This window comes from Jaculus jaculus, chromosome 2 (genome assembly GCF_020740685.1).
Source record: "Jaculus jaculus isolate mJacJac1 chromosome 2, mJacJac1.mat.Y.cur, whole genome shotgun sequence".
NCBI lineage: Eukaryota > Metazoa > Chordata > Mammalia > Rodentia > Dipodidae > Jaculus > Jaculus jaculus.
Genome location: NC_059103.1, coordinates 3693684 through 3712791, shown reverse-complemented (window position 1 = coordinate 3712791; position 19108 = coordinate 3693684). Strand labels below are relative to the sequence as shown.

Genomic DNA, 19108 nt, shown 5'->3' with positions numbered 1-19108 from the left:
CGGGTGTGGTGGTGCACGCCTTTAATCCCAGCACTCTGGAGGCAGAGGTAGGAGGATCGCAGTGAGCTCAATGCAACGCTGAGACTACATAGTGAGTTCCAGGTCAGCCTACCTCGAAAGACCAAAACCAACCAACCAAACAAACAAAACTCCTATTATCAATCTATCTATCATAATCTATCTACCACCAGTCTATCTATGATCTACTTATCTACCTACCTATCTATTTATCCATCCATCCATCTGACACAAGAGCTGGAAGTCTCAGCAGTTAAAGGTACTTGCTTACAAATACTGACAGTCAGGGTTCGATTCCCCATCACCCACATAGAGCTACTGCACAATGTAGCCCATGTGCCTCAAGTTCTTTTGCAGTGGCAGGAGGCCCTGGCGTGCTCATTCTCTCTTTCTTTCTGCCTACAAATAAATAAAAAAAAATCTACAAACAAAACAAAACAAAACCAGAAGTTGAGGGGCAAGTTTAGGATAGGGCCATGCTCCTTTATGCAAGGCGCGGCAGCGGTCTGACAGGTGCTTTGTGAACCCCGTGGGTTGTTTGCAGGCAAATGCCCAGTCCTGGCGGAGGCAGTATGCTGGGCTGGCAGGAGAAGGCCAGGGTGTCTATAGAAGAAACTCGGAGCCGATGCCCAGTCGCTGGCGATGACCCCGGGTTCTACGCGTCCGGGTTGGGCCCAAGGCCGCGCCACACCCAACATGGCGGCGGCGCGGAGCCCAGCGGGCTGAGAGCGGAAGTGCGTCTGGCGGGCGCCGGAAGTGGCACGCAGCCCCGCCCCTCGCCGGGGTCTCTGGCGCTGCGGACGCGCCGGCTTCGAGCATCCCTAACCTGGCGTCCAGGCTGCTGCCTGCGGGGCTGCGGCTCCGGCGGCCGCGTGACGCGGTCCGCCCGTGACATGGACGTGGCTAGCTTCGGAGAGGTACGGCCCGCGCCCCGGTGCGCCGTGCTCCGTCTGCGGCGGCCGGTGGGGGGACCCTCGGTCCTTCTCTTCGCGACCCCGACCCCTCCCTCCAGGCCCTGGCCCGGCTTCTTCCCGCTCTCCGCCCCAGGCCCTCGTCCTGACTCGGAAGACGCGCACTCTCCCGCCTCCGTCTCCATCCCGTCCCCAGCCCCACGGTCGTCGCGATGGCCGGGGTGACCCTCCCTTCGCTTCGTCTCTTTGAGTTTCCACACCCTTTCCCCGTGCTCCCCCCGAGGCCTCGGGTCCGGCCTCGCAGTCTGGGGCGGCACCCCACTTGCTCCTGCTTTGGAATCTGTGGTCAGGTTAGGTTCAGTCCCTTCTCTCTTGGAGCCTTCTTGCTCTATGCGGGAAAGTGATGGGAGGAAGAACTTCATCCAAGGGACTTAGGACTTCACCCTGCCATTCCTGCTACAAACGCTCCATAGATCTCAGGCGGATGGGCAAGTCCCCCTGCGTCCTCGAATGGTGCAAGGGATTTTCTGTGTAGACACGGGGATATATCGGGCATGTGGCTTCTCAGCTTCCTGCCTACTTGTATGTGAGCAAGCGCTTTCAACCGCTGAGCAATCTCCCCAGCTTGGATTTTATATCTGTCATCTCAGAACTGTCACCTGCGAGGGCACTTTCATTTATTTAGTTTTTCGAGTTAAGGTCTCACTGTAGCCCAGGCTGACCTGGAATTCACTATGTAGTCTCAGGGTGGCCTCGAACTCACAGTGATCCTCCTTACCTCTGCCTCCTGGGTGCTGGGATTAAAAGTGTGTGCCACGTCGCCCAGCTTTTTAAAAATAAAGTATTTTTATTTATTTGAAAGAGAAAGAGGAAGGGGAGAGGAACGGAGGGAGAGAATGGGCATATTAGGTCCTCCAGACGCTGCAAATGAACTCCAGATGCATGTGTCACCTTGTGCATCTGGCTAACGTGGGTCCTGGCGCCTTAACTGGTAAGCCATCTCTCCAGCCTCTCACTTTAAAAAATTTTTTTTGTTTTATTATTTATTTATTTATGTGAGAGCGACAGACAGAGAGAAAGAGGCAGATAGAAAATGGGCACACCAGGGTCTCCAGCTATTGCAAACAAACTCCAGATGCTTGTATGTGGGTCCTCGGGAATACGAGCCTCGAACCGGGATCCTTAGGCTTCATAGGCAAGTCCTTAACCACTAAACCATCTCTCCAGCCCCTCACTTTTAAATCTAAGTAGGAGTTCCTTTTTTGTTTTCCAAGGTAGGGTCTTGCTCTAACCCAGGCTGATCTGGAATTCACTATGTAGTCTCAGGGTGCCCTCAAACTCATGGTGATCCTCCTACTTCTGCCTCCCAAGTGCTGGAATTAAAGGTATACATCACCACGCTTGGCTTTCCCTTGTTTTTATTTATTTATGTATTTATTTATTTATTTATTTATTTATTTAAGGCAGAGAGAGAGAGAGAGAGAGGCAGATAGAGAGAATGGGTGGACCAGGGCCTGCAGCCACTGCAAACAAACTCCAAACACATGGGCTATCTTGTCACTTGTCTTTATGGCGTCCTGACTCAGAAATCCCTCCTCTTTGAAGCACATGTTGACAACATGTCTAATAAGGTCTGATTCTTTTTTTTTTTTAATTAATTTTTTTTTTTTTTTGAAGTAGGGTCTCACTCTAGCCCAGGGTGACCTGGAACTCACTATGTAGTCTCAGGATGGCCTCGAACTCATGACAATCCTCCTACCTCTGCCTCCCAAGTGCTGGGATTAAAGATGTGCGCCACTATGACTGGCAGGTCTGACTCTTTGAGATCATGTCTTGCCGTGTTGCTCAAGCTGGTGTTGAACTTACAGACTCAAGTAATCCTCCTGCCTCAGCCTCCCAAGTAGCTGGAATTACAGGCCAGGTTGTTATTCTTTTGACAAAATGTAGTAGAAATCTCAAAGAACAAGACAGACTACTAATTGAAGGTTGTGTTTACTCCCCTGGCACTGTAATTCCAGGCTTAGAATCTCCCAGAAGCTGGGAGAGAGTATGGGGAGAAGAAAGGCTGTTGGAAAAAATGTAAAGGGCCATTCTTGTTTTTCCTTTTTGGTTGTGTGTGCATTTATGTGTGTGGGTACTCGTGTGTTTACATGTATGTGTGTTGAGGTCAGAGGTCAACAGCAGGTGTCTTCCTCAATTACTGTCCACCATATTTTTAAAAAATATATTTATTGGCTGGTTTGGTGGCTGTAATCCCAGCACTTGGAAGGTAGAGGTAGGAGGATCACCATGAGTTTGAGGCCACCCTGACACTGCATACTAAATTCCAGGACATCCTGGGCTAGAGTGAACCATACCTTGAAATATATGTGTGTATTTATATTTATTGGGGGGGTGGAGAGATGACTCAGTGGTGCGGGTGTTTGCCTGCAAAGCCTAAGGACTGAGGTTCAGTGCCCCAGTAGCTGCATAAAGCCAGGTGCACGACGTGGCGCATGCATTTGGAGTTCATTTGCAGTGGCTACAGGCCCTGGCGTGCCATTCTGTCTGTCTCTCAGATAGATAAAAGTATTGGAAAAGTATATTTAGGGCTAGAGAGATGCCTTGGTGGTTGAGACCCTTGCCTGCAAAGCCCAAGAACTTATGTTCCAATCTCCAGGTCCCAGGTAAGAGGTGCACAGTGACGCAAGCACGCAATGTCACACGTGTGCACAAAGGGCGCACGCACCTGGAGTTTGTTTGCAGCAGCTGAAGGCCCTGATGCACCCATTCTCTCTCTCTCTGTCTGCCTCCTTCTCAAAATAAACAAAATTTAAAAAATATATATTTAGCTGGAGCACTCATTCACACACACACTCTCTCTTTCTTTCCCCTTGCAAATAAATAAAAATAAAAGGTTTTGGGCTGGAGAGATGGCTTAGTGGTTAAGGTGCTTGCCTGTGAAGCCTAAGGACCCAGGTTCAACTCTCCAGGTCCCATGTAAGCCAGAAGTACAAGGTGACACAAGCATGTAAAGTCACACATGCACCCAAGATGGTGTGTACGTCTGGAGTTTGATTGCAATGGCTGAGGCCTTGGTGTGCCAGTCTTTCCCCCCCCCCATAAAATAAATTTTAAAAATGAGTAAAATGTTTAAAAAAAAGAGCTGGGGAAGTGGCTCAATGGTTAATGGCACTTGCTTGAAAAACCTCTGTTCAAATCTCCAGCCACCATATAAAGCCAAATAGGCATTTGTTTGCAATGGCAAGAGAACCTCTCTCTCTCCCTCCTCTCTCTCTCTCTCTCTCTCTCTCTCTCTCTCTCTCTCTCTCTCTCTCTCTCTCGCGCGCGCGCACGCACACACACACACACGTGCAAATAAATAAATAAATAAATAAAATGGGAAAAAAATCCTTGGGTTGGAGTGACGGTTTAGTAGTTAAAGTGCTTACTTGCAAAGCCAAAGGACCCAGGTTCAATTCCCCAGGACCTACATAAGCCAGGTGCACAAGATCGTGCATGCTTCTGGAGTTTGTAGCAGCTGGAGGCCCTGGTACGCCTGTTCTCATTCATTCATTCTCTCCCCACTCACATAAATAAGTAAAAATGAAATATTTTAAAAAATTGTTACAAAAGGCCTGGAGAAATGGTTTAGTGGCTAGGGCCTCTTTTCTCTTTCTTTAATAAAAAAATTTAAAATATTGCTAAAAAGTACCTTAAGAATCCAAAACATGTTAGAGTTGGCTGGGAAGGTTGTTAGTAAGAAGGATTTCTCTCTCTCCATCATTTTCTTTCTTGTGTGTGTGTAGCGTGTGTACTGCATATATATGTTTGTCCACATGCACCTCTGGGTACATGTGAAAACGAGATTCAAATCGGACATCTTCCTCAGACCCTCTCTACCTTACTTTATTTGTTTGTTTTTAAGACTCTCACTCTATAGCTCAGGCTGTCCTGAACTCATGGAGACCAGGCTGGCCTTGAACTCATGGCGATTCATCTGCCTCAGCCTCTCAGGTGCTTGGATTAAAGGCCTATGCCACCATGCCTGGCCCACTTAGTTTTTTTTTTTTTTAATTAATTATTTATTTATTTGAGAGCAACAGACACAGAGAGAAAGACAGATAGAGGGAGAGAGAGAGAATGGGCACACCAGGGGTTCCAGCCTCTGCAAACGAACTCCAGACGCGTGCGCCCCCTTGTGCATCTGGCTAACGTGGGACCTGGGGAACCGAGCCTCGAACCAGGGTCCTTAGGCTTCACAGGCAAGCACTTAACCGCTAAGCCATCTCTCCAGCCCCCACTTAGTTGTTGAGAGAAGATCTCTCATTGAGCCTGGCACTGAGTGACTTAGCTAGACCTGCTGGTCAGCAAGCCCCAGTCATCCCTCTGTCTGTCTCTCCAGCTAGGATGCCAGGCATGCTGTGTGTCTGGAGATTGTACTCAGATCCTCATGCTCTGCTGAGCCGTCTCCCCAGCCCTGGCAAAGTGCATTTTTCTGTTTGTTTGGCTTTATTTTTTCCACTTAAGGTCTTGCTGTAGCCCAGGTTGACTTGGAATTCACTGTATTGTCTCAGCTCTCAGGCTGGCCTCAAACACACAGCAGTCATCTTACCTCTGCCTCCAAAGTACTGGGATTAACGATGTGTGCCACTGTCAGAGAGAGAGAGGGAGGGAAGGAGGGAGGGAGGGAGGGAGGATAGGCATGGTCATACCAGGTCCTCTAGCCACTGCAAACGAACTCCAGATGCATGTTCCATTTTTTTGTTTATTTTATTTAACTTATTATTATTATTATTATTATTATTATTATTTGGTTTTTCGAAATAGGGTCTCACTCTAGCCCAGGCTGACCTGGAATTCACTAGGTAATCTCAGGGTGGCCTCGAACTCATGGTGATTCTCCTACCACTGCCTCCCTAGTGCTGGGATTAAAGGCGTGCGCCACCATGCCCGGCTTACTTTGTTTTTTTGAGGTAGGGTTTCATGCTAGCTTGGGCTGACCTGGAATTCACTTTGTAGTCTCAGGGTGGCCTCAAACCCACAGTGGTCCTCCTTCCTCTGCCTCCCAAGTGCTGGGATTAAATGTGTGTACCACCATGCCCAGCAGAATTTCTACTTTGTACAGCTAACTTTACATTGGTTCTGGGGTCTTGAATTCGGGTCATTAGACGTTGCCTTACCACTGAGCCATCTCTCCAGCCCCAAATCCCTTTTGAATACCCCTTGGGGAAGTCCTTGAAATTTTTTGTCCCTCTTCCTTACCAGGACATGTCCAACGATGATGAGGCTTCCTCCCCAGCAACCGAGGCGACAGGTGGTGCCCACTTGCTGGGATTCTCTGACGAGATCCTCTTGCATATCCTGAGGAACGTTCCCAGCACAGACCTGGTGCTGAATGTACGGCGCACCTGCCGGAAGCTGGCTGCCTTGAGTCTGGACAAGAGCCTTGTCCACACCGTGCTACTGCAGAAGGACTATCAGGTGAGGCAGGCATGGGGCAGGAGGTTGGATCCACCAAGGAGCCAGCCTTTGGGGTCTGGTGGGTCCCTGCAGCAGGCACTATGGGTGTGTGTGGGAAGCACTCCTCACATAGATGAGAGCAGTCTCTGGGATGCAGTGTGGCTCTGGGAGGGAGCATGGCATCTGGTGCAGGGGTCAGTGAAAGGCCTGCTTCCCTGTAGGCACCCCAGGTGGAGTTAGTGCATCATAGAGTAGGTGCTGGGAGTTCCTGGAAAGCAGTGGCATGGGGTGGGTGGCACTGTTAACACCATCACACTGTGTGAGGGCAGCAGGTGCTTTTCTTGAGGCCTGTTAACTCTGAGGCATGAGCCTGGCTTCCTAGGGCACAGTTCTACTCCTAGTGATCTGAAGCCCAAGGTGGAAAGATTGTGGGTTGCAGGCTATTCTGGGCAATTTAGCAATGTATCAACAAACAAAAGACCAAGAAGCAAGAGGTGGGATGTAGTGGTGCATATCTTTAATCCCAGCACTCGGGTAGGCAGAGGTAGAATGATCAACATGGGTTTGAGGTCACCCTATGACTACGTAGTAAATTCCAGGTCAGCCTGGGCTAGAGCAAGACCCTAGCTTGAAAAACAAAAACACATAACAACAGTAAAAGTAAGGTACAGTGGCAACTGGAAAGATGGCTCAGCAGTTCACTGTACTTCCTGTGAAAGCCCTGTGGCTTGAGGGACCTGAGGCCTCTCTAATTCAAATTTTCAGAATCAAGTTAAACAGCAGAGTATGGTTACTTGTACCTGTGACTCTAGTGCCTGTAACCTTGAACCCTGGTCCTGCAGGAGAGCAGAGGCAGGGGCTTGCGAAAAAATCAGCAAGCTCCTGGGTCAATAAGAGACTCCCGCTGACACAGGAAAGGGTGGAAGAGCTGGACATCTGGTGTTCTGCTCTGGGCACTGCAGGCAAGTGCATGGGGCATGCACTGTGAGGGCACATCCAGGTGCTCACACTTCTCTCTCTGTCTCTCACACATACACAAGCAAAAAATAAATAAAAATAGATTGGGGAGTGCTCAGTCAGAAAAGTAGTGGCCGTACAAGCATGAGGACCTGCTTTTTTTTTTTTAATATTTGTTTACTTAATTATCTTGTTTTTTGTTTGTCAAGGCCTTGGGATTTGTTCAGGCAGATTTGGCTTATATATAGAATTATCTTGGTTTTTTGAGGTAGGGTCTCCCTCTGGCCCAGGCTGACCTGGAATTCACTATGTGGACTTAGGATGGCCTTGAATTCATGGTGATCCTTCTATCTCTGCCTTCCAAGTGCTGGGACTAAAGGCGTGTGCTACCACACCTGGGTTGTTTTATTTTTTTATTTGCTGGAGATAGAGGGGGAGAGAGAATAGGTATAAGAGTACCTTCAGGTGCTGCAATTGAGCCACCTTATGCATCTGGCTTATGTGGGTCCTGGGGAATTAAACCTGGGTTCTTTGGCTTTGCAGGCAAGCACTTTAATCACCAAGCCATCTCTCCAGCCCAGGCTCTGAGTTTTGATCTCAGCACAGGGGAGGCAAAGACAAGGAATCCCTGGGCCTTGCTGGCCAACCAGTGTAGCTGGATTAGTATATACGGGGTTCATTGAAACCCTGTCTAAACTGTAAGGTAGAGGTTGGGGAGATAGCTCAGAGGTTAAAGGTGCCTGTTTGCTGTCATGGGTTCAGTTCCCCAGTACCCATGTAAAGCACAAAGTAGTGCATGTGTCTGGAGTATGTGTCCATCTGCCTGAGGCCCTGGAGCACTCATGCTCACTGACCCTCAAATTAAAAACGAGGTGGCAGGTGACTGAGAAAGACTTGAATTCCAGCTTCCGGTCTCCACATGCACACATGTGCACACCACGCAAACATATGCCAGACAAACACACTAAAAGAACAACCATAAGCCAGGCTTGGTGGCACACGCCTTCAGTCCCAGCACTTGGGAGGCAGAGGTAGGAGGATCACTGTGAGTTCGAGGCTACCCTGAGACTCCATAGTGAATTCCAGGTCAGCCTGAGCTAGAGTGAGACCCTACTTCGGACCCATCCACCCCCAAAAAAAATTGAACAAGAACAAGCAGCTAAGAGTGGTGGCATATGCCTGTAATCTATCACTTGAGAGGCCAAGGCAGAGATCACTAAGAATTCAAGGCCAGCCCAGGCTATATAGTGAGTTCCAGGATAGTAAAAGCTACATGAGACTCTGTCTCAAAAAACAAAAAAGGGGGCTGGAGAGATGGCTTAGCGGTTAAGCGCTTGCCTGTGAAGCCTAAGGACCCCAGTTCGAGGCTCGGTTCCCCAGGTCCCACGTTAGCCAGATGCACAAGGGGGCGCACGCGTCTGGAGTTCGTTTGCAGAGGCTGGAAGCCCTGGCGCGCCCATTCTCTCTCTCTCCCTCTATCTGTCTTTCTCTCTGTGTCTGTCGCTCTCAAATAAATAAATAAAAAATTAAAAAAAAAAAAAAAAGGGCTGGAGGGATGACTTAATGGCTAAAGCACTGGTCTGCAAAGCCAGAGGACCCAGGTTCAATTCCCCAGGACCCATGTAAGCCAGTTGCACAAGGTGGTGCATGTGTCTGGATTTCATTTGCCGCTGTCAGAGGCCCTGGTGGTACACCCGTTCCCCCCTCTCAAAAAAAAAAAAAAAAAAGAATAGAAAACTAATTAAAAAATAAATCAATATATAAAAATAAAAAAGGTCTTATAAAAGTGTTTTGCTAAAAAACTCCTTTTTTTTTTTTGGTTTTTCGAGGTAGGGTCTCACTGTAGCCCAGACTGACCTGACCTGATTCAGTATGTAGGCTCAAACTCACGGTGATCTTCCTGCCTCTTCCTTTCAAGTGTAGGGATTAAGGTGAGCACCACTACACACAGCTGACCACTTTACATCTTTTTTTGAAAGAGGCAGATAGATAGATATTGGGTACGCCAGGATCTCCAGCCCTTTAGCCCCTGCAAACAAACTCCAGAAGTATGCGCCACCTTGTGCAGCTGGCTTTATGTGGATACTGCGTAATCGAACCTGAGTACTTAGGCTTCGCAGGCAGATGCCTTAACCACTAAGCCATCTCTCCAGGCCTAGCAAACCTCCATCTACAGTGGCTGCAGTACTGTTCTTGTCCCTTGAGCCTGGTGGTATCCAATGGCAGATTTGTGGGAGGAGGAAGGGGAGCGGGCGGTTCCCCTCTGAGCTAGTGCAGAGTGCCACATGACTCAGCTAGTGTCCTAGGTACTGTGTGCGTGGAATGGCCAAGACGCCCCACCCTTGCATGCGTACCTTCAGCCCCTGTTCCTCTCCTACCCATTCCTGTCCTGTAGGCTAGTGAGGACAAGGTGAAGCAGCTGGTGAGAGAGATTGGCCGGGAGATCCAGCATCTCAACATGGCCGGCTGCTACTGGCTGTCAGGCTCCACCATCGAGCATGTGGCCCGCTGCCGAGGCCTGGTGAAGGTGAACCTCTCGGGCTGCCACCTCACCTCCCTGCGCCTCTCCAAGGTACTCTCAGCCCTGCAGCACCTGCGTTCCCTGGCCATCGATGTGAGTCCTGGCTTTGATGCCAGCCAGCTGAGCAGCGAGTGCAAGGCCACGCTGAGCCGTGTGCGGGAGCTCAAACAGACACTGTTCACACCCTCCTACGGCGTGGTGCCCTGCTGCGCCAGCCTGCAGAAGCTGCTCCTCTACTTTGAGATCCTGGACCGTACCCGTGAGGGCGCTGTCCTCTCAGGCCAGCTCATGGTGGGCCAGAGCAATGTGCCCCACTATCAGAACCTACGTGTCTTCTATGCGCGCCTGGCCCCCGGCTACATCAATCAGGAAGTGGTGCGGCTGTACCTGGCCGTGCTCAGTGACCGCACGCCTGAGAACCTGCACGCCTTCCTCATCTCTGTCCCCGGTAGCTTTGCTGAGAGCGGGGCCACCAAAAACCTGCTGGAGTCCATGGCCCGCAACGTGGCCCTGGATGCCTTGCAGCTGCCCAGATCCTGGCTGAACGGCTCCACCCTCCTCCAGCATATGAAGTTTAACAGCCCCTTTTACTTCAGCTTCAGCCGCTGCACGCTGTCCGGCGGCCACCTGATTGAGCGAGTCATCAATGGGGGCAAGGACCTGCGCAGCCTGGCCAGCCTGAACCTCAGCGGCTGTGTGCACTGCCTGTCCCCAGACTCCTTGCTGCGCAAGGCAGAGGATGACATTGACAGTGGCATCTTAGAAACACTCGTGGCATCCTGCTGCAACCTGCGCCACCTGAACCTCTCGGCTGCCCACCACCACAGCTCCGAGGGCGTGGGCCGGCACCTCTGCCAGCTTCTGGCCCGCCTGTGCCACCTGCGCTCCCTCTCCCTGCCTGTCTGCTCTGTTGCCGACTCGGCGCCTAGGGCTGACCGGGCGCCTGCCCCGCCAGCGATGCATGCAGTACCTCGTGGCTTCGGCAAGAAGGTGCGCATTGGGGTTCAGGCGTATCCCAGCCCCTTCCTGGGCCAGTCGGCCCCCCAGCCCTCCTCTGTGTTCTGGTCTCTGCTGAAGAAACTGCCCTTTCTGGAACACCTCGAGTTGATTGGTTCTAACTTCTCCTCTGCCATGCCTCGCAACGAACCTGCCATCCGAAACTCTCTCCCCCCCTGCAGCCGCGCACAGAATGTTGGGGACTCAGAGGTGGCTGCCATTGGCCAGCTGGCCTTCCTGCGGCACCTAACACTGGCCCAACTGCCCGGCATCGTGACGGGCTCTGGGCTGGTGAGCATTGGCCTGCAGTGCCAGCAGCTGCAGTCTCTGTCGCTGGCCAACCTGGGCATGATGGGGAAGGTGGTCTACATGCCTGCCCTAGCGGACATGTTGAAGCACTGCCAACGGCTGAAGGACCTCAGGTGAGGGCATCTGGTGTGCAGGACTGTGGTGGGCCTGCCAGGGTGGAGCTCCTGTCCTGGATGAGGGTCTTCAGTGCAGTGTGTGGCTTAGGAAGGCAGATCTCCTAGCTAAGCATCTTGTTAGAGTCCTTGTTTCATTGGCAATGTTTTATTCACGATACTTTTCTTTCTTCCTGAGGCAGGGTGTCATTCCAGGACGACCTGGAATTCGCTGTGTAGTCTCAGGGTGGCCCAGAACTCACGGCAATCCTCCTACCTCTCTGCCTCCTGAGTGCTGAGACTCAAGGTGTGCACCACCATGCTCATTTTTATTTTGTTTTTGTTTTTCAAGTAGGGTCTCACTCTAGCCCAGGCCAACCTGGAATTCACTATGCAGTCTCAGAAATGGCCTTGAACTCTTTGGTGTTCTCTTATCTTTGCCTCCCAAGTGCTGGGATTAAAGGTGTGCACCACTACCTTTCATTTAATTAATTAATTTATTTATTTATTTTGATTTTTCGAGGCAGGGTCTCACTCTAGCCCAGGCTGACCTGGAATTCACAGTGTAGTCTCAGGGTGGTCTTGAACGCATGGTGAGCTTCCTACTTCTGTTTCCTGAGTGCTGTGATCAAAGGTGTGCACCACCAGGCCTGGTCCCATACTATTTGTGTGGAGGTGTGTGTGTGAAAAAAAGAGGTTTATTTTGGCTTACAAGCTCAAGGGGACGCTCCACTGTGGCAGGGGGAAATGATGGTATGAGCAGAGGGTGAACATCACCCCCTGGCCAACATAAGGTAGCCAATAGTGACAGGAGAGTGTGCCAAACATTGGCAAGGGGACTGTGGCTATAACACCCATAAGCCTGCCCCCAACAATACACTCCCTCCAGGAGGTGTTAATTCCCAAATCTCCATCAACTGGGAACCTAGCATTCAGAACACCTAAGTTGATTGGGGACACCTGAATCAAAGCACCACAGATGGCTTAGCACCATACTATTTTTTTAAATTTTTTTGTTTATTTTTATTTATTTATTTGAGAGTGACAGAGAAAGAAGGAGAGAGAGGGAGAGGATGGGTGTGCCAGGCCTTTAGCCACTGCAAACGAACTCCAGATGTGTGTGCGCCCCCTTGTGCATCTGGCTAACGTGGGTCCTGGGGAATCAAGCCTCGAACCGGGGTCCTTAGGCTTCATAGGCAAGCACTTAACCACTAAGCCATCTCTCCAGCCCACGGGATAAGAATTATTTAAGGAAGACGTAATTCAAAATCTCTGTACTTAGAGTTGATATGAAAAATATCCCCTCCCTCCCTATGTGGTGGCATGCATCTTTAATCCCAGCACCCGGGAGGCTGTGGTGGGAGGATCACTGTGAGTTCGAGGCCAGCCTGACGATACGTTCTTAGCTGAGGCCATAACATTGCATCAGACTTGGTGCCTGAAGCAGGAAGCCACAGCACCACATTGTCTCAGCCCTCAGTCCACCACCAGAGCCACATCCTAGTGGAAGTCACCGAGAGGAAGTTGGCAGATCCTGTGCTGCTCACAGCCTGGAATCTTCCACAGCTGTGTGTCCAGTCTGCACTCTGCCTCCTGCCTTCCTCAGAGCATATGCTGAGATTGTTCCTGCTGGTGTTGGAGCTTTGCTTGAAGCCTTTGTACTTCCTGCCCTGGGCTCCGGCTTGAGGCGGCTGGTATTTTCCATCCCAGAGAGAGGCTCACTGTGGAACATGCCTGTGGGGTTTCTGACTCCTGTTTAGAAATCTAAGTAAGGGCTGGAAAAATGGCTTAGTGGTTAAGATGCTTAACTGAGAACCTTAAAGACCCAGGTTTGAGTCCCCAGTACCCATGTAAGCCAGATGCACAAGGTGGCACATGTGTTTGGAGTTCATTTGCAGTGTCTAGAGTCCCTGGTGCTCCCATTCATTTTTTATCCTCTCTCTCATAAATCAATAAACATAAAAATAATAAAAAGATAACTAAACAAATATAAGTCAGCTGGATATGGTGGCTGATGCTTGCCATCCCAGCTCTCGGGAGGCTGAGGCAGGAGTATTAAGTTCAAGTTAAGCTTGAGCTGTATCCATAGTGAGTTCCAGGCCAGCCAGGGCTACAGAGTGAGATTGGTCTTTAAAAAAAAGGAGGAAAGAAAGGGCTAGGTGTGGTGGCATGTACCTGTAATCCCAGCACTTGGGAGATAGAGGCGGGAGTTCAAGGTCATCCTCAGTTACTTATGAAGTTGGAGGCTTAACTGGGCTGCATGAAACCTTATTTCACAGAAAGAAAAAATTGTTGTCATCGCAGGCTCTGCCTCTTCTGCACTGAGAAAGCCAGCCAGGTGCATGGGAAAGAGCAGTAGCCAGCCCTCCTCCACCTGCCCAGCCGGTCTTTGCCACCTCCCATGGCATGGATGGGCACGTGCCTCCTGTGCTGTGTCTGGCCTTCCTCTCTGTGGCCCTGGGCACAGGTGTTTCCTTGCTGCCTCCTCAGCCTGCTGTGTCCCACGGCACACCTTCCTGTCGTGCTCCTGGCTGTTGTAGCTGTGGTGATGTGTGGTCAGTGCAGGTCAGAGCACTGGGTCACGGATACATTCGGTGGACGGCTCCTCTCCTGGGACCGCTCCCTACTTACTTCCCGGGACTAGGACCTGAGCATGTCTTTCTGTTTAAAATATATTTTATTTATTTATTTGAGAGAAAGAAGCATAGGGGGAGAGAATGTGCATGCCAGGGCCTCCAGCCACTGCAGACGAACTCCACATTCATGTGCCTCCTTGAGCATCTGGCTTTTGTGGGTCCTGGAGAATTGAATCAGGATCCTTTGGCTTTGCAGGCAAACGCCTTAACTGCCAAGCCATCTCTTCAGCCCATGTTTTGGGGTTTTAGAGGTAGGGTCTCACTCTGTTCCAGGCTGACCTGGAATTAACTCTGTAGTCTCAGGGTCGCCTTGAACTCACAGCATTTCTCCTGCCTCTGCCTCCCGAGTGTTGGGATTGAAGGTGTGTGTCACCATGCCTGGCGTGCTTGCTCTCGCACGTGCGTGCTCTCTCCCTCTCTCTCTCTATATATATATAGACAGATAGATAGATAGAGATAATATAGATATGTCTATATATATGTATATATATTTATTATTATAGTTTTTTTGTTTTTGAGGTAGGGACTCATAGTTATTTATTTTATTATTATAGTTGTTTTTTTTTTTTCTGGGTTTTTGAGGTAGGGATTCACTCTAGCCTGGAATTCACTCTGTAGTCTCAAGGTGGCCTGGAACTCACAATAATCCTACCTCTGCCTCCTGAGTGCTGGGATTAAAGGTGTGCGCCACCACACCTAACTATATTTATTTATTTATTTATTTTGGTTTACCACACCTGGCGCTATGTATATAGTTTATTTATTTATTTGAGAGAGAAAAAGGTGCGGGGGGGGGGGGGAGGAGAGAATGGGCACACCAGGGCCTCTAGCTACTGCAAACAAACTTCAGAAGTATGTTCCACCTTGTGTATCTGGCTTATGTGGATACTGGGAAATCAAACCTGAGTCCTTAGACTTCATAGGCAAGTGCCTTAACTATTAAGCCATCTCTCCCACCCCCACCTCCATTTTTTTTAAGTGCCTGGGCGTGGTGACACACATCTTCAATCTCAGCACTCAGGAGGCAGAGGTAGGAGAATTGCTGTGAGTTCAAGACCAGCCTGAGACTGCATAGTGAATTTCAGGTCAGCCTGGACTAGCGCTAGACCCTACTTTGAAAAACAAAACAGAAATCGTTGAAGGTGGGAACTGACTGGAAGTTCTCTGAGCACATGTGTGACCACACCCATGAACACACACACACAGAAGAGAAGGGGTCAGGAGATAGAAGACGAAACAGGAAGCATGTGCACCAGGGCAGCAGCTACGTGGGGCTGAGCCTCTTGATGCTACAGGCGCTTCTCATGGGGTTCCACGTGTTGACCCCGTGAGACCCTCAGCATCCTGGGAGTGTAGATAGTGTTGTCCCCACTTTGCAGATGGGAAAAGTGAGGCCCAAAGACTTAATAAATCTGCTAGGGTCACATAGCTAGCCCCAGGCAGCTGTGCCTATCTCCAGCCTCATGGGGCAACTAAGTATTGTCCAGGCCATGTAGCAGCATTTGCGGTCACGGTGGACTCCAGGCCGTGGTCCCTGCAGCTGAGCATTTCCTCTAGGGGCAGGACCATGCATGCAGCATGGAGCCTGCAGATCTGGGGAAGATGGGTCTGGAAGGCTGTCCCAAGAGCTTGATGGCAGTTCCTGGTAATATCTGTGTGTCCAGCTCTAGCCTGTGTCCACAGCTACAGAACACATCTGCTCTGAGGGTACTGCCCGTTCCCAACAGACTAGCTTCCAGAATGCTGCCAAGTGGTCGCATTCATCTGGGTTGCTGTTTTCCATGGTGGCCGACCCAGGTAGGTGGCGTGTGCTGGCTGTGGGCAAGCATGTCCCGAGGAAGTGGCACTCTGGGCTCTCTTCTGAGGCCCTGGCTGTAGGGTTCCTGTACTTCTTGGGGAAACGTTCTGTCTGATACGGCAGCCCACCTGCTGGCTGCTGCCCTGCAGCCTGATGAGCCTGGGCGTGCGTGGGCCTGCCCTGCTTCCTGTGGGTGGAGGTGCCGGTGCCGCAGGGACAGGTTGTTCTGGCTGTGGGCTTGGGGCACACCTCTGGCAAGAGGGTCACGTGCTGGACAGAACAGGGCACCACCTTTCCCACGGCTGGAGGTAGGGTGTTCGTCTGAGTCACTCTGGGCTTCCCGGGGCGGAAGCATGAGAGGTGTGAGCCAGGTCCGGCCCAGTCCCAGGAGCACCTCATAGACCCCACCAGGAACAGAGTTATGTCCCCCAGGCTAGAGGGGAGAGGGCCTGCAGAGACACCCCATGAAGTGTGAGCTGATGCCTGGGTACTTGTTGGCTGGAAATTTAAGGAACAATCAGGTGAAGCCCAGTTGGGGTGGGCACCATTTCCTTGTCCCCTGCCCAGCCTCACATGCCACCAGGAGCTGTCTTAGGTCAGTTCTCCAAGTTGTCCTGTATGCTGGGCGGCAGTCAGCTGGCCCTGCCCACTCTACTGAAGAGGAGCTGGGGGAGGACACACTGCTCCCACCATTTGAACCTGGGACAGGTGACTTCCTTCAGGGCCAAGGCTCTGGAAATGAGCTTTAGTTGAAAAGTTTGACTGTACTGCTAGTTGCTGTAACCCAGTTGGCCTGGGGTGACCTAGGCAGGTAGCACAGACCCACGTTGCCCCCTAGTGGCCGAGGCGGAAGCTGTGGTCTGACGCCCTGTTCCATCCCCTGCTGTGTGTGGGTGAGGGGAGGGGAACCCTGAGGCGCTTGCTCCCTCCCCAGCTTGTCTGAAAAATGGGATACACATGTTCAAGGCTCTGGGGTCCATCTCTAGCACCTCAAACCAACAACAACCAAAGCAGAAATACACAAAGTCCAAGTCAGGTGTGGTGGCTGTCACCTGTAATCCCAGCATGTGGGAGGTTGAGATGGGAGTGTCATCATGACTTTGATGCCAGCTTGGGCTACTTGAGACTGGAAAGAAGGAGGGAAGAAAGAAATGAATGTAGGGCCTGCGCTAGATCAAACCCTACCTTGTTTTTTTTAAGAAATGTGTAGGTAGGTCAGTTCAGGCAAGCATGAGGCTTCTCACACCAGTTACTCAAGGGGCTACTGCAGGGCATCATGACTGAGCTACACAGTGCATCGTCTGCCCTTCATTAAAGAAAATGGGGTGGTGCACACCTTTAATCCCAGCACCTGGAGGTAGAGGTAAGAGGATCGCTGTGAGCTTGAGGCTAGTCTGGGACTACAGAGTGAGTTCCAGGTCAGCCTGGGCTAGGGTAAGAACTTACCTTGGTAAGCAAAGCAAAAAAAAAAAAAAAAAAAAAACCAACACAGTAGACATGGCCTGCGACCGTGAACGCCAGCACATGTGTGCCCACACTTCTAGAAGGGTGTGGTGCGGTGGTAGAGTGCTGGCCTGGCACGTCAGGCACTGCACTCCACCATCGAGCACCATGAAAATGGAAAAAATCTGTCCAGCTCAGCCTGGGCTACAGTGAGGCCCTATCTCAAAAAGAAAAAAAGCCCATCTGGAGGAGTGTCACTGCTTGGTTAGCTGGCTGGGCCTTGCTGATGACATAGGTGACCTGTACTCTTGGTGAGAGAGACCAAGCCACCCGGCACTTTCACAGCCTGGAGAGTGTCCACTCTGCTCCCGGCCACCTGGTTTTGTGCCTTTGAGGACCGCACCGTCGTGCTTGTGGCCTGCGTGGTAGGCTTCGTGCTCTGTGCTCGGCCTTCTCCAAGTCGCCCCCCGGAGCCCCTGTGCTTCCCCAGTCTTACGAAACCGTCTCCAGCTGCATCCTAGGAGAGGAGCCATGGGTAGCCAGTGGTGGCCCCACACGGGCAGCTTGGAGCCGCGTGGGTGGACAGCCCTACTCTCTCTGGTTGACTTTGGCTCTTTTTGTGTTTTTTTTGTGGTAGGGTCTAGACCAGGCTGACCTGGAACTCACTATGTAGTCTCAGGGTGGCCTTGAACTCATGGCTGTCCTTCTACCTCTGCCTCCTGAGTGCTGGAAAGGCATGTGCTGTCACACCCAGCTACTTTGGCTCTTTTAAAAAAGTATTTTATTATTTATTTGAGAGAGAGAGGGAGGGGGAGTCTACGGCCATACCTCCCTGAACACGCCCAGTCTTACTTGAGAGAGAAAGAGGCAGAGGGAGGGAGAGAATGGGTGCGTCAGGGCTTGAGCCACTGCAAATGAACTCCAGACTCATGTGCCTCCCTGTGCATCTGGCTTACATGGGTCCTGGAGAATAAAATTGGGATCCTTTGGCTTTGCAGGCAGACGCCTTAACTGCTAAGCCATCTCTTCAGCCCCCAACTTTGACTCTTTTTTTTTTGGTTTGGATATATTTATTTTATTTTATTATTCTCAATTTTTGTTAACATTTTACATGATTATAAAAAGTATCCCATGGTAATACCCTCCCTCCCCCCCACTTTCCTCTTTGAAATTCCATTCTCCATCATATCCCCTCCCCATCTCAATCAGTCTCTCTTTTATTTTGATGTCATCATCTTTTCCTCCTTTTATTTTTTACTTTTTTTAACTTTTAAATTTTTATTAACATTTTCCATGATTATAAAAAAAAATCCCATGGTAATTCCCTTCCTCCCCCCTGACATTTTCCTCTTTGAAACTCCATTCTCCATCATATCTCCTCCCCATCTCAATCAGCCTCTCTTATTTTTTTTTTTTAATTTTTATTTATTTATTTCAGAGTGACAGACACAGAGAGAAAGACAGATAGAGGGAGAGAGAGAGAATGGGCGCGCCAGGGCTTCCAGCCTCTGCAAACGAACTCCAGACGCATGCGCCCCCTTGTGCATCTGGCTAACGTGGGACCTGGGGAACCGAGCCTCGAACCGGGGTCCTTAGGCTTCACAGGCAAGCGCTTAACCGCTAAGCCATCTCTCCAGCCCCCTCTCTTATTTTGATGTCATCATCTTTTCCTCCTTTTATGATGGTCTTGTGTAGGTAGTGTCAGGCACTGTGAGGTCATGGATATCCAGGACATTTTGTGTCTGGAGGGAGCACGTTGTACGGAGTCCTGCTCTTCCTTTGGCTCTTACATTCTTTTTGCCACCTCTTCCGCATATCCGGAGCCTTGGAAGGTGTGATCACTCTTTTTTTTTTTTTAATTTTTATTAACATTTTCCATGATTATAAAATATATCCCATGGTAATTCCCTCCCTCCCCACCCCCACACTTTCCCATTTGAAATTCCATTCTCCATCATATTACCTCCCCATTACAGTCATTGTAA

General features: G+C 50.4%; 1 protein-coding gene across 2 annotated transcripts in view; it reads left to right on the top strand.

The window, feature by feature from the left end:
• The first annotated feature begins 805 nt into the window (after positions 1-805).
• Fbxl18 (F-box and leucine rich repeat protein 18) overlaps positions 806-19108 on the top strand; it is a 33321-nt gene continuing 15018 nt past the window's right edge. For both annotated transcript variants that reach the window (XM_045143144.1, XM_012951899.2), the window contains exons 1-3: positions 806-935; positions 6177-6392; positions 9724-11267. In XM_045143144.1, the coding sequence (XP_044999079.1) occupies positions 912-935; positions 6177-6392; positions 9724-11267 (1784 nt within the window). In that variant the 5' untranslated portion in view covers positions 806-911. The remainder of the gene's footprint in view (positions 936-6176; positions 6393-9723; positions 11268-19108) is intronic.